Genomic DNA, 16826 nt, shown 5'->3' with positions numbered 1-16826 from the left:
TAGATAAATTGATAAAACTAAAACAGTAAAAATCTTTAGAAGATGCAAATATATTGAAGTTTTGAGTTATTTACACGGCAAGGAAGCTATATTAGAAATGATTTGAACTATAAAATAAGAACCAGAGTGATATGATGAAAATAATTAAAATTTTATATATTATTGTCGCACCACTTCTAGTTGGTGTATTATATCTTAAAATAATAAATATATTCGTATTAAAAATTTAACTCAAAACTGTTTTTCAAAGAAGAAAAAAATAGCTTTACTAAAAATGTCAACTTCTAATTAAAAATTTGATGTACAAGACCAAACTTTTAAGATAAATGTCTATCACTTTATTATTGGAGAAGTTTAGCTTATCCTATCTATAACTGATATGGATCAGCACAAAGGTTAATATAAATTTAATATTAGTGCAATTATTATTTAATTTTTTAATAATTTAGAAGAAAATACTCTCTCAATTGATAATTCAATTAAGAAGGGATCTTATATTGAAGCAAGGGATGGCGATCATTGGTATATTTAAATTTGATTCTATAAATTTGATTATATAATTTGAATATAAATCATATCTTCAATTAGGTATATTGCCAAAGTTATTGATTACAAAAAGGAGGCCAGAAAAATTCTTATTCATTTCAAAGGGTGGAATAATAAATATGATGAATGGTTATCATTAGATAATGAAAGAATCAGACCAATATCTAACAAAATAAAAAATGGGTTTTTTCAGATTACAAAAGTAAATATATATCTAATTTTTTATAAAGCAGTATCGAAATTAATAATTTAAATAATTATTTTAGGAATTAGAATTGGGAGATAGAGTTTTAGCAAGATGGTCTGTAAAGTTTCAATATACTCCTGGAAAAATAACAAGCATAAATCCAGATGGGAAAATAGGTGAAAAGAATTGTTATTATTAATCTTATAAATATTTATATGATTATATAAGTGAGAAAATTGAATATTTATTTTTTGATCTTAAAAAGTTTTATCTAATTAAATCATGTATTATAATATTTATTTGGTAAAGATTTTTCACGTAGTATTAATTTTTTTTAAATATTTGATTAGACAGTAGATAGGTTTTTAAAATTAATATTTTATATCCAACCACTTATTGAAGCTAAAAAAAATATATAATAGCAATAATAGGTTTTAAATAAACTATTTATATTTATTTTCATTAATGATGTTTGACTAATTATAAATCCTTGCTAATTAGCAAACAAATAGATTGTAAAAATGTTTAAAATTGGAATCATATCTAGGATTGATTATCTAGAAAATGCAATCATAATTTAACAGTTATAAAAATGAAAAGGTAAGTTTGAAAAAAATCAATTTTTTATTAACTACTGATACTTGTTAATAAAAAATGTATTACATCTGACAATTAAATATTATTTAAAAAATGCAAATATAAAGTTAAAAAAATGAAAAAATTCTCAAAAAATCTAAAATTATTATTTTTGAATAAACTATGAACACTCCCAAAATTCCAAAAAATATAAATATGTTTGTCATGTAAACTTTATCTAGAAAATGCACAGTAAAAATTTCAAGATGATTCATTAAAAATATCTCATCTTTTTTGTCCAAATAAATTAATATTGTATTCAGAATATGTTTTTTCTTTTATAAACCCATAAATTTTTTAGATCTGATATTTGCCAATCAAAATTGATCCAATAATAAATATTTATCCAATATTTACAGTGACATAAAAAGATAAATAACTTGAATGATTTGAATTTATTTTATTTTTCAAAAAATCACCATACATAAAATGTGGGCAATGATTATAGCTAAATGTATTGTTAAACAATTCAATTTAGCCTAGTGTTGTTAAACACCTCATTTTGAGCCGATTTTTAAAAATAGTTAACTCAATATTTTATTAGTAAATTTATTATGCAAGCCTTAAGATTTTGCTCATAGGTGGCACAAAGGTTTGAACATCTCTTAACAAAATCTTGAGGCTTAGACAATATAATTCTGGCTAAAATATTGAGTTGGGTGTTTAAATTGACTCAAATTGAGCCGTTTAACAACACTAATTTAGCCAATTTTTGGAAATAGCTAAATCAAAATGTTGACCAAAATATTATCACCTAAGCCAAGCCTCTATAAGTCCACACCTCTCATCTATGGGTAAAATTTTCAAGCTTGAACAATTACTTCTGGCTAACATATTCAGTTAACCATTTTTAAATTGGCTAAATTGAGCCTTTCACCAACACTAGAATAAGACAAATTAAATTTTGTTTCTTTTTATTAATATTATATAATTTAATTTTTATATACAATCAAAAATTAAACCAAAACAAAAAAAATATAAAATGGATTTGGTTTTTAAATTAATTTGATTTATTCTCAAAGGAGAAATCATTACAGAATTTGAATCAACAATATAAATTTATACTTACTCTAGTTTTACATTACAACAAATATCTATTCTATCCTTTTATCTTAGTTTTAAGCTTTTAAAAATCAATGATGCATGTGTGACCATTAAAATTTAGCCATTAGTAATTTATTCACTTTTTTTATAAATAAAATATTTATTTTTATTTAAAATAATCTAATTGATAAATCTGAAAAACGGTATTTATTTTATTAAATTATGATAAATCTACCAATTTAAATCACAATTTGTTTTAATCAATTAGACGTGGTCTAATTTCAATGTGGTCTAATTTAAATTCTGGCCATAATTTTTTTCGATTTTTAAACCTGGCTTTTTTTTATAGATTTAATTCCTGAACATATTAAATTTTGGTTATTCTATCACCCTGTCCACACTTTTAAAATTTTGTTATTTTGAATTATTTTGGCTATATTTTATAATTTGCTATAATTTTGAAAATATGGGCAGTAAATGTGTGTTGAAAGATCCATTTATATGATGTTCCAACTGATTAATTGATATACAGTACATTTTTATATTGGGCTCTTGATAATTCTGACAACTCCCTAATAATATGATCAAAATTTTAAATCCCAATAATCAATTTCCCTATTAACTATCATTAGAAAGTAAAACAAGATGGCAGTCTAACTTTGTACTTTAATGCTGGGTTAATTATTAAAAAATGGTAACTAGCTTGCAAAACAGATAATATTTGGACTAAATTCAGTTAAAATAGGCCGTAAATGATAAACACCTTTTTTCACCTGTTTGTAAGGCGACAAAAGGTATAAACATAATCCTAATTCGATACTACGGGACGATAGGCATACTAGTGGTCTACACTAAAAACCCGCCCACTCGTTGTTTGGGAATTTTTTTAACCCGCCCTCCGCTCTATAATATTTTTTAAATATCCAATTTTGTTTAACCCGCCTGCCAGCCTAATCTTTAGAAATTATTTTAAGGCTGGTTTGGTTTATTCATTTATTTTAATGTATTTTTAATTAAATAAAACTAGTATTTTTAATAACTTAAGTCTGTTCTGCTCATTTTCCTTAAAAAATATTTAAATTCACCCGCCCACGACCGCCATTACTTATTTTTTAAGCCCGCTACCCGCCCAATGTTGAAAATATTTCCAAAAACTTGAACGCTCCCGTCTGAAGTATCGGCTGGCAGGGGGTTAAAACCCCCCCTCAATGCAGACCTCTTACCTATACCACTTTTTGGAGGCCGATCTAATATTGCTGATATTAAATTGATAATGGCCGATTATCGATCCGATATTTAGAATCTGATTTTTTGACTATATCATTTTATATTTATTCAATTATACTATACTCATCTCACCAATGTAAAAGTATATAAATATTGATCATTTATTTATATAGTAAAATCGTTGTAATTTTTTTGATCCATCTTTCTATTTTAATCCCAACTAGTTTATTTATAGCTAATGTAATGTAATTGTTGAGATTTTTTAAAATTTTTTATAAATATATTTTCTTAATTATTAATAAATTTAAAATTTCAATTAAAAGGTCATTTTATCGGACCATATCGGCAAATTTAATAATATCGGTTATTTTATCGGACCATATCGGTAAATTTAATAATATCGGCTGATACCGATATTTCAAAAGGCAAAAAATTACCCGATCTCATACGTTAAAAATACCGGTACACCCCTAATGCTACTTCGGAAATATATAAATCAAAATTTGTGGGTAAATAACCCCAACTTGCGAAATAATATTATCCATTTTATATAATTTTTTTATATCACAAAATATTGAAACAATCATTTATATAATATATTAAAATTTAATGTTTAATTTACATTATTTAATTATTGAATTAATCCAGTATAAATTATTTTATTTAACTGACCTCATATTATAAATGATATTTTTAAAGAAATTAATATTATTATCGGTTTTTGTAGTGCTATAATTATTTTCAAAAAAAACGATATGGTTCGCTGACCATCGTTTATTAGTATAAAATTGAATCCGTTTGCGTTTAAAATGTATTTGCAAAAAAGAGGAACGCGTTCGAATTCATGATCGCGTTCATTCATATCTATAATATATTTTTTAAAATACGTGTAATATAAAAAAAATAATAAATGCATAATATAATAACATCAAGCAGCTCGTAAATCAAGATTTATTGCATAATCTTCAAGATTTTACGAATAGTTGCCTAAGTTTTTCTGCTATTTATGACCTTAATCTCCTGGCTTGCCGATTTTTTTTGACTAAAATCTTGGGTTAGTTGTTTTTGAAATCGTTTAAATCGAGCTATGTTCAATACTATATACCTTTTGGATTTAATATTTGTATTAAAACATATTTTAAAATAAAAATTTTCACTTTTTTAATTAAATGAACGTTAAAAAGAACGTATTTTTTAAAAAAAAAGAAGAATGAAATACGTTCACGTTCAAAATTTTTATTTAAAATAAAAGGAAGGCTTACAAAATATTATACTATAGAAAAATGTCAAGATGATTTATGATTGGATAATAAAAGATATAATTATGTTATTATAAACTTTATTAATTATAAGGAATGTGTTGATAATCATGTATAATAAAATATTAAAATATAAAGGTAATTTAATATGAGGATTATAATAATGGCGACATTTGTTTTTTGTATTCTTATATAGTTAAAGTTTAATCTTCTATAATGACTTATAATTTATTAGTATTCTTCAAGTTTATAAAATAAATAAATTTTCCACTCAAAGCATTCGTAGTTTTCCTACCGAAACAATGGAAAACCCGGAAAAAAATCGACAAAAATAAATGTCAGAAAATTAAACTTAAGGTAATATATAAGGTTAATTCGTAAGTACGTATGAATCAATAGTAAAAACTATAGTAACTACTCAAGGGATCGAAGTAATACGGTCAACACAACGAGATGGTCAAAATGAAGAGGGGACCACATTTGAAGTTTTTACCATTTGTTTACAGCAGACTTTATTTGTTGCCAGTTGTACATCTACCCATATTTCTTATGAATCGTAGGTTCAAATAATAAAAAAAATTGCTGGTAACATTACCCAAAACCCGCTTTGAAAAACATTCTGCCTGGATATGGCCTTAGCATGATTTTATTTTTGTTTTGCTACCAATTAATTTGATTTTCGAATATTTACGTTTCCATATTCTAGAACATGTTTTCCTTATTTTTCTCTTACTAATTAACGAATATTGGGTAGATTCGCGGTTTAATAGAATTTTTACAAAATATTTTTTTTATAACATTTATCTATACATTTTTTTAATACTACTTTTGCATTTCCCAGATTACCCTGATGCTAAATATGCCATTTTTTAATTATTTGTTAATTCGATGATTTATAGTGTATGAGGATACTTAGTTTAGTCAAATCTTTAATAATTTGTCTTCTAAAATATTTTTCAGTTTAAAAAATAAATACACATATATATATGCTATTATTAGCGTCAATATTTTTTTCAGCTTTAAATCGTTTATTGAACTCGTTTTTTTAAATTTTAAAAGTCTGATTTTACCATAAATATATTCCCGCATGTGTAAAATGATCTACCATATAAATTTCCGATAATTTTTTCATATTAACATTTGAGTCATAAATATATGGAAATGTAGATTAAAATTAATTCAAAAGTTCATAGCTAAATTTTCTAAAATTATAGAGTAGGCTATCGAAAAATTAATTGGCTTTGTTAAATGGTTCTATTTATTCGTTTTAAAAAAAACATATAATGCAAAATTTTAGCCCAAAATATTACCCAAGGCTCATGGATGGCAGAAAGGTTTGCACATCTATCCCCGAAATTTCGAGCTTAGATAATATTATTTTGGCTAAAATCTTGATGTGGCCGTCTTTAAAAGTGGTTAAATCGAGCAGTTTATCACTAAAAATAACACATTGATCTATTTATAATACACACTAATTTATAAATAAACTACTTTCATTTTATACTCTCATTTAATTTAAAGGTTATTGTGAAGTTAGCTTTGTGGATAAAACCAAAAAAATTTTGCGCTCCAACTCTGTGAAACCCTTAGATTCCAGATTTGATTTAAAAGTATTATTTATTAGCTTTAATTATATTAACTTGATGACAATTAAGATTAACGATAACCAAATATGAAAAGAATAAAACAATTTTTATTTTAGAATTAGAGAAAAAATTGGAAAAATATATAAAGAACTGGAAAGCTGAGACTGGAAACACAGATTGCTTTAAATCTTATTTTTTATAAATTTGAAACCATTTAGAAAATGTAATCAAAATTATTTAAATATTAAATTTAAAACGGGCTGGACCGTAAAATGATTATAAAAATCCGGGTCACGGATTGGACCCAAAATAATTTGACATCCTATATTTCTCGGCTGACAACCAGAGAAATTTTTATATTTTATTAACTTTTCTAATATTTATTTTATAATTAAAGGGTTATTTGGAATCCTTAAATTTCTCACTACCCACTGAACCCACGATCGAAGAGAGTATCCAAAAATCTGCCGATAATGATTTGCTTAACAAAGAACAGGTCAAAGAAAATAATGAAAACAAAACGAAAGAGGATAGCGAAATCAACATGAAAGAAGAGAGTGGCAATGCTAAAGAAGATAGGATAAGGTTTGGAACAGTTTACCTACCTTTCACTGACATTGAAATGATCACGGAATTCAAGGAGCTCTGCCAAAAATGGGAAGATAGAAATATCGTCATCACTAATATATCATTCGAAGATCACGACAATGATCTCACCCCTACAACACTTGAAATAGATCACGGTTCTTTTTTTTAAAAATTTTTAGCCCTTTCATATTTTTGTGGGTGCGATAATTTATTTTTACATAAGTTAATGTTATATAATAGGACCATTTTTTTTATAACATCTAGTGACATCACAAAAAAAGTGTGAATCACTCCTAATTTCAATTGGAACATGTGCATGCCTAAATCATCTTTTACATAATGTTTATTTGAATCTATATAATATCAGTTTTTTTACAAATATAGCTGATAAGTCGGCACCAACAACTTCTGATGTTAAACATAGGGTTAAACGAAAATATAGAAAGAAAATTTTACCGAATAAAGTAATTATTCTTAAACATTTTATAGTATATAAATTTATCAAATATTTTATCTTCAAATTTTGTATGCAACTTTATTTATATCAGAGACCTGCAGGCCCGGCCCTAAGCCCGGCCCGGACCTGGCCGGGCCGTATTTTAAATTTTTTAAATATACCCGGGCCGGGCTGGGCCTAAAAAAATTTTTTTAAATCCGGGCCGTGCCTAAAAAATTTTTTTTAAAAATATATCCGGGCCGGGCCTTAATATTTTTTATAAAAATTTTTACATTATGAGTTAATGGTTATAAGATTATATTATATTATAGTTATGATTAATATAATATTGGGTGATGGTTAACACTACCTAACACCCACAGATCGATCTAATTATTAATTTCCTGCAAATTTATTCAAAGTATTAATATATTTTTTTATAATTCATATCTAAATTTTTAGAATATATTTTACCAAAACAATCAAATAAAGGAATATCACTTCTTGAAGTTCGCTATAACTTTCAAAGCGAAAAAGGAGAAATAAAATTGATTTTACTTAATATAAAGCATTTTTTAATTGAAAAATTTGTTTTACACAAGTATCATTTTATTTCTCTTTTTCTCTGTCCCAAATTCAAGCAATTACGTATATAGTCAGGGACAGATCGCAAGATGACGGAAAACTATATAAAAGATTATATTAAATTTCAGGAAGTAAATGAAATACCATCGACCAGTCAAATTACGACTGTTGTTAAACAAACTGAATCGTTTTATGACAAATGAGGCGATGGTAATTCTGGTAATATGTCAATACCCGATGATGAATATTATAATTACATAAATAAAAAAATAGATGAAACATTTAAGGTGGATAATTTGTTAGAGTGGTAGGCGGCTCATCAAAGCGAATTTCCAATTTTAGCAAAATTGGCAATTCCTGCTTCAAGTGCAAGCTGTGAGCGTTTTCCACTACGAGAATTCTTGAAGAAAGAAAAAGTAATCTTATCCTGAAAAGGTAGATATGCTTCTCTTTCTTCATGATAATTTGTGAATTTTTAATATCTTTCTTGAGTATAGGGTTTGTCAATCATGCTGGTTTTTTACTTTGCAAACTGTCAAATATTTATTGCATTTATTATATTTACCTTGAGTCATGAAAGTTTTTAATCCAACATTTTTCATTATTTTTTTTTACAATATTATATAATATAATTATCTTCGTTTGTTAAAAATTTAATAAAATAAATTATATTAATATTGTGCAATTAATTATATTTTCAAAATACTATTTATTATACATGAATTTTTTAAATAGCGATTTATTTTTATTTTATAAATTAAATAGTAAATTAAATACAATATATTATATTCTCAAAATATTTTCCAATTTTATAAGTTAAATATTAATTTTATTATTTTTAAATGCAATATAAAATATAGTATATGCTCAAAATATTATTACCATTTTTATGAATATTAGTTTTATTTTTATAAATGCAATATAAAATATAGTATATGCTCAAAATATCCATTTTTATAACTAACAGTTTTATAATTTTTATAAATTCAATATAATATTCTCAAAATATTCGCTTTTTACATGTATTTTTTAAATAATAAGCGATTACTCACTGAAAAATATGGTAAAATACCTCATAGGTGAATTTTTGTATATACCAGGTCGAATATAATTTTAAAAAATTCCGAAAAATTTTTTAAAAAATATCCGGAACGGCCGGGCCTTAAATTTTTAAATCCGGGCCGGGCCTAAAAAATTTAAAACCGGGCCGGGTTTGGCCGTGCAAATGGTACCTCTGCAGGTCTCTGATTTATATACATTTTATTCCTTCCTTCCTATCATATCATCTATAAGTATACCTTAAAGGATATGTTGTAGAAGGATGTATTTTTTTTTCATTTGACACATTTAAACAGTTTAAAAAAACTACCTTAGGATAATTTTAAATATTTTTTTAATAAGGCATCCCATTTATATATCAGTAGCACGCTAACTTTTTTGGTAGCTATAGCTAATAGCGGCTACTTTTTTTGTAATTATTTAATTTTTTAGTTCGCTACTTTATTTGAAAGTTGCTAAGTAGCCGCTACTTTGCTACTTTAAAAAAAATATAATGAAGGTAAGTTTAAACATGAAAATTTAAATATAATATCATAATTATGATTTATTATTTAATTTTGAAATTATATTTTAATTTTAATTTCAATTTGTAATTTATATTTTCATTTGTATTATAAACCTAAATCACGTGTTAATAATTTAAAATGTCATCGCCTATGGATATCCAAATCGTTTGAAAGTGATTCAGACAATGATATTAATGAAATGGAAGATACCAGGGAAGAAAATGTTCTTAATAGCTATAATACAAATTTCCCATTCCCTAGATTTGAAATTTTTTTTAAATAAATATATAACCAAAACTGGTTTCAAATTTATTTGTTTAAAATGTAAAAAAAAATATTTCCTCAAATCAATCCAGTAGCTATAACCTCAAGAAGCACCTAAAGGTAAATTGTCACTTTTACTTTCTAATAATATTTATTTTATAAGACTGTTCATGAGTTTTAAGGAAATGGAGAAACATCTAAATAATTTTGGTATAGGCGACTTTACATCCAAAAAGACTAATTCAATTCAAACCATATAAATTAATAATGCAAATGTCAATATTTCTCAGAAATTGGCTGATAAAGTTATTGTTGATTTTATAATTTATACAGTTCAGCCAATGTCCTTAGTTGATAATCCATCATTTACCATGATGATTAAAACTCTATTTCCTGGTACAACAATTTTATGCCGCCAGACACTAATGAATAAAATAGCAGATAACTTTAAAATGATAAAAGATGCTCTAATAGTAAAGTTATCAGAGATATATATATGTACCACGGGAGATAGTTGAACACATAATAGAAGGTAAAAACTTATTTATATTTATAAATTGATCTGATTAAATATTTTTGAGCTCGTTTGGGAATCATAGGCCATTGGCTAGACCCTAGAACTTTAAAAAGAAGATCTGTGGCATTAGCCCTCAAAATGATAATAGGATGCCAGACATACGATGTACTTGCAAATAAAATTATTGATAATCTATCTTTTATTAAAAATATGTTTATAAGATTAAATACGCCCTTACCCTCAAGTGCTAGTGTCGAGAGATTATTTAATAAGGTAAAACTTATATCTTCTGATCGTCGCTCTAGACTTGGGGATGATAATATTGAAATGATTTTATTATTAAAATGCAGCAAATTACCATAAATATTTATTTTTATTACATAATTTTTTTTATAATCAAAACTAACTATATTTTGATATTTATAAATGTTGATTTTTAATATATTTAGATTTACTATACAATAACATTATAAGCAAAAAATAAAAAATTTGTTTGTAAATTTTTTTTATAAAAAGTAGCTTAAAAAGTAGCTAAAGCTACTTTTAAAAAATAGGAGCTAATAGTGAGCTACTTTTTTTGACAAATAGCGATAGGGGTAGCGCGCTACTTTTAAAAGTGCGTTTAACAACTCTGATATATTGCCATAAATAGTGTTGCGTAATCGGCTAAAAACTACGCCTAAGCCTAATAAGGCTAAGCCTAATTAGGTAAGCCTAAAAATCGGCTAAAACTAAAAATCGGCTAAGCCTAATTAGGTTAAGCCTAAAAATCGGCTAAGCCTAAAAATCGGCTAAGCCTATATAAATCTGCTAAAAATTAGTCAAAATTCTGTCTAGATGCTTAGTATTAATTATTATTTATTTATTTTAGTAAAATAATTTATTTTATTTATATTTAATGTAAATATTTTATTATTATCAACAAATAAACATGATATGATTTAATATTTTTTATTTATATTATTATATTTTCAAATGAAAATAAATTTATTTATTTGATGTTATTAATAAAAAAAATAATATGCTTCTATATTGTAAAATTGTAATATTCTTTTTAATATAATTTATTAGTGATTTTCACAATCTTCTTTATAAATACATCTTTTATTGAGGAATTATATTGTAAATTTTATTAGATAAATAAACAATCTTTTAGGTGAAATCTTTTATAATTTTTTTAAAATTATCTTTTTTATTAAATGAGGTGGATTTTATGAAACTTTTTTGATGATTTTATATGATCTTTTTAAGGATAATATTTTAATGTGACAATTGTCATAATCGTTATTTTATAAGTTTTTTGAATTTTTTTGAAGAAAATAGGTTAAAATAAGTATTAATAACATGTGTAAATATAAATTTAGTGAAGATGTACCAAAGAAAAGTGACAATTGTCATAATCGTTATTTTATACGTTTTTTGAATTTTTTTGAAGAAAATATGTTAAAATAAGTATTAATAACATGTGTAAATATAAATTTAGTGAAGATGTACCAATGAAAAGTGACATTTGTCATAATCGTTATTTTATAAGTTTTTTGAATTTTTTTGAAGAAAATAGGTTAAAATAAGTATTAATAACATGTGTAAATATAAATTTAGTGAAGATGTACCAATGAAAAGTGACATTTGTCATAATCGTTATTTTTAAAGTTTTTTGAATGTTTTTGAAGAAAATATGTTAAAATAAGTAGTAAAAACATGTTTAAATAAAAACTTAGTGAAGATGTACCATAGAAAAGTGACAATTGTCATAATCGTTATTTTATAAGTTTTTTGAATTTTTTTGAAGAAAATATGTTAAAATAAGTATTGATAACATGTTTAAATAAAATTTAGTGAAGATGTACCATAGAAAATTGACAATTGTCATAATGGTTAATTTTAAAGTTTTTTGAATTTTTTTGACGAAAATATGTTAAAATAAGTATTAATAACATGTGTAAATATAAATTTAGTGAAGACAATGAAAAGTGACAATTGTCATATTCGTTATTTTTTAAATTTTTTTGACGAAAATATGTTAAAATAAGTATTAATAACATGTGTAAATATAAATTTAGTGAAGATGTACCAATGAAAAGTGACAATTGTCATAATCGTTATTCTTAAAGTTTTTTGAATTTTTTTGACGAAAATATTTTAAAATATGTATATATAACATGTTTAAATAAAAATTTAATGAAGATGTACTCTAGATAAGCGACAATTGTCATAATCATTATTTTTCAAGTTTTTTGATTTTTGTTGACGAAAATATGTTAAAATGAGTAATAATAACATGTTTAAATAAAAATTTAGTGAAGATGTACTATAGAAAAGTGACAATTGTCATAATCGTTATTTTTAAAATTTCTTTGATGTAAATGGGTAAAAATATAGATTGTAAAATTAAAATTGCCTGAGTATATGCCAGAGAAAAACATATGGTAATAATAGATTCTTTCCCAAAAACAGGAGCAAATTGGCATTTTATTACATTTGTTCATCGGGTCAGAAATTAATATGCAAAATTTATATCATAATATCTAATCCTAAGTTAGAAATTATTATTTTTTTACCAATTTTCACCAGACAATCTTGTTTAAAATTTGGGTAAACTTTTTTTTCTATTTTAAAATCAATATCGATGCAAGTTAACTATTTTCGTCAAAAAAAATCAAAAAACTTTAAAAATTACGATTAAGACAATTGTCGCTTATCTAGAGTACAACTTCACTAAATTTTTATTTAAACATGTTATCAATACTTATTTTAAAATATCTTTGTCAATAAAATTCAAAAACTTTAAAAATAACGATTATGACAATTGTCACTTTTCATTGGTACATCTTCACTAAATTTATATTTACACATGTTATTAACACTTATTTTAACATATTTTCGTCAAAAAATTAAAAATAACGATTATGACAATTGTCACTTTTCTATGGCACATCTTCACTAAATTTTAATTTAAACATGTTTTTAATATTTATTTTAACATATTTTCTTCAAAAAAATTCAAAAAACTTTAAAAATAACTATTATGACAAATGTCACTTTTCATTGGTACTTCTTCACTAAATTTATATTTACACATGTTATTAATACTTATTTTAACATATTTTCTTCAAAAAAATTCAAAAAACTTTAAAATTAACGATTATGACAAATGTCACTTTTCATTGGTACATCTTCACTAAATCTATATTTACACATGTTATTAATACTTATTTTAACATATTTTCGTCAAAAAAATTTAAAAATTAAAAATAGCGATTATGACAATTGTCAGTTTTCTATGGTACATCTTCACTAAATTTATATTTACACATGTTATTAATACTTATTTTAACATATTTTCCTCAAAAAAATTCAAAAAACTTTAAAAATAACGATTATGACAATTGTCACTTTTCTATGGTACATCTTCACTAAATTTATATTTACACATGTTATTAATACTTATTTTAACATATTTTCGTCAAAAAAATTCAAAAAACTTTAAAAATAGCGATTATGACAATTGTCACTTTTCATTGGTACATCTTCACTAAATTTATATTTACACATGTTATTAATACTTATTTTAACATATTTTCGTCAAAAAAATTCAAAAAACTTTAAAAATAACGATTATGACAATTGTCACTTTTCTATAGTACATCTTCACTAAATTTATATTTACACATGTTATTAATACTTATTTTAACAAATTTTCGTCAAAAAAATTCAAAAAACTTTAAAATTAACCATTATGACAATTGTCACTTTTCATTGGTACATCTTCACTAAATTTATATTTACACATGTTATTAATTCTTATTTTAACATATTTTCGTCAAAAAAATTCGAAAAACTTTAAAAATAACGATTATGACAATTGTCACTTTTCATTGGTACATCTTCACTAAATTTGTATTTACACATGTTATTAATACTTATTTTAACATACTTCCTTCAAAAAAATTCAAAAAACTTATAAAAGAACGATTATGACAATTGTCACATTAAAATATTATCCTTAAAAAGATCATATAAAATAACATCAAAAAAGTTTCATAAAATCCACCTTATTTAATAATAAATAGATAATTTTAAAAAAATGATAAAAGATTTCACCTAAAAGATTGTTTATTTATCTAATAAAATTTACAATATAATTCCTCAATAAAAGATGTATTTACAAAGAAGATTGTGAAAATCACTAATAAATTATATTATAAAGAATATTACATTTAAACAATATAGTAGCATATTATTTTTTTTATTAAAAAAACATCAAATAAATAAATTTATTTTCATTTCAAAATATAATAATATAAATAAAAAATATTAAATCATATCATGTTTATTTGTTGATAATAATAAAATATTTACATTAAATATAAATAAAATAAATTATTTTACTAAAATAAATAAATAATAATTAATGCTAAGCATCGATGCAGAATTTTGACTAATTTATTTTAGCCAATTTTTAGGCTTAGCCCATTTTTAGGCTTAGCCGATTTTTAGGCTTAGCCGATTTTTAGGCTTAGCCAATTTTTAGGCTTAGCCGATTTTTAGGCTTAGCCTAATTAGGTTTAGCCGATTTTTAGGCTTAGCTAATTAGCCGATTTTTAGGCTTAGCCTAATTAGATTTAGCCGATTTTTAGGCTTAGCCTAATTAGGCTTAGCCGATTTTTAGGCTATACCTAATTAGGCTTAGCCGATTTTTCCACCTAAAATCTCGGCTAAGCCGTTTTTAGTCGGCTAAAATTAGCCGATTACGCAACACTAGCCATAAATATTGCAAGTAATTTAGAAAAAATATTTCGAAATTTAACATTTTTTTTACACATTTTTGCATAGGCGAAAATGTCGTCATTTCCTATCAATCTTCCAGACTCCCATAATTTAAATCTTCCAATGGAACGTAATTCGGTTATTCAAGATATAATCAAAGATCTATCCATTTATGATACCAATAATGGGAACGATAATATTATGAACTTGGAAGGAATATATTCGGTCAGAGCCTATGATTCAGACATTGATGTGGCTGTACCAGGATTACATTTCTATGATCATAATTATTTAATAGGTTTTTTAAAATAAATTAAATAATATATTTTTTTAAATTTACTTGAATTCAAAATTATTTATTAGATATTAGGGACCTGCAGCTCGGTCCTTGAGTTATAAATAATATGTTTTGAGAACCCTGGCTAGATTTAAATGAAAATTATATAATGGATTTTTTATCATTCAGCTTGATTTGAAGTGAATTTCAAAATGAAGCCAAGATTATTTAAAGTCTAAATTTTGAAAATTGGGGCGAGGGCTTAAAATGGTCAAATTTTAAAAGACCCAGGCTAGGCTTAAAAATAAAAAAAACCGGGTAGGGGTTTAAGAAAATTTAAGCTGGGCAGAGCTCAAAAATTGGCCCTCTAAAGGTCTTTTATTATATTTATTAGCAAGCTTCGGAGAATAATAAACATTCTCGTGATATGGACTCCAAAATTTTTGATTTACTTTTAAATTTCTATATAGGCAAATATTTATTATATTATTATTTTCAAAAATTGAATATTTTTAAAAGTCAAAACTTAATAAATTTATTAAATTTGTTTACATTTTATTCATTATTTTTTTAAATTGTTTATTATTTAATAAACCATAATTTTTTCATCTTTTAAACAGGAAAGGCCGCTCAATCCGAATATTTACCTGCAAGCAGTTCATCATGCTTTAGAATAAAACCTTCAGTAAGTGTTGATTAATATAATTTTTTTTAATATATGTTTAGTAGTGTAAATTATGCTTTCTAAAAATGAATACCTTCTTTTTACTTTCATAGCGATCTCCTGCGGTTTAGGATTTTGATAGTTCTCAGAAATTTTATAATTTGCAATGTTTATTGGGTTTAAGTTCTCTCACTATTAATTTTTTTGAATATTTGGCCTCTAATGCATTTATCGATTGTAAAAGATCATTATTTTAAAATTATATATAAGACTGCTGCCATGCAATCACAACAGATTCCACAACAATCACTTAAAAACACAGGCAGTTTTTTAAATATATATTATATTTTTATATTATTTTAGCCAATAAATATATTATATCATATTTGAAAAGTACCCCATATACTTGTATCTTTAATACATAATCCTTTAGCATCTTATGCTTTGTATCTTTTTAAGATTTTTAATAAGATACTTAAATCAAATCTAGATATTCTATTTAAAAAGATTCTTAGTATATATTTTGCCAGAAAACAGTTTTCTATCCACTGATTATAAAAAATTAACTTCTAGTATTTTTTCTTTTAGCAAAATATATTTTTCTTAATAATTTAAAAAAAATTTGCAAAAACGTTCATTAAAGTTTTATCCATATTATAAAAGTTATTGGAAGTA

The 16826-nt window shown here is 24.2% G+C and overlaps 1 protein-coding gene across 3 annotated transcripts in view; it reads left to right on the top strand.

Annotated features, from left to right (window-relative positions):
- The first annotated feature begins 317 nt into the window (after positions 1-317).
- The window catches only part of LOC135926010 (uncharacterized), a 32009-nt gene continuing 15500 nt past the window's right edge, over positions 318-16826 (top strand). For 2 of the 3 annotated variants that reach the window (XM_065461649.1, XM_065461647.1), the window contains exons 1-10: positions 318-395; positions 450-522; positions 589-748; positions 813-909; positions 6421-6509; positions 6883-7228; positions 7458-7537; positions 15277-15508; positions 16108-16172; positions 16422-16476. In XM_065461649.1, the coding sequence (XP_065317721.1) occupies positions 380-395; positions 450-522; positions 589-748; positions 813-909; positions 6421-6509; positions 6883-7228; positions 7458-7537; positions 15277-15508; positions 16108-16172; positions 16422-16476 (1213 nt within the window). In that variant the 5' untranslated portion in view covers positions 318-379. The remainder of the gene's footprint in view (positions 396-449; positions 523-588; positions 749-812; positions 910-6420; positions 6510-6882; positions 7229-7457; positions 7538-15276; positions 15509-16107; positions 16173-16421; positions 16477-16826) is intronic. The other variant, XM_065461648.1, reaches the window with a different exon arrangement.

The sequence above is a fragment of the Gordionus sp. m RMFG-2023 genome, chromosome 3, assembly GCF_954871325.1.
Source record: "Gordionus sp. m RMFG-2023 chromosome 3, tfGorSpeb1-WG-v2, whole genome shotgun sequence".
NCBI lineage: Eukaryota > Metazoa > Nematomorpha > Gordioida > Chordodea > Parachordodidae > Gordionus > Gordionus sp. m RMFG-2023.
Note: the sequence above shows the minus strand (reverse complement) of the source record. Positions and strands in the feature narration are given on the sequence as shown.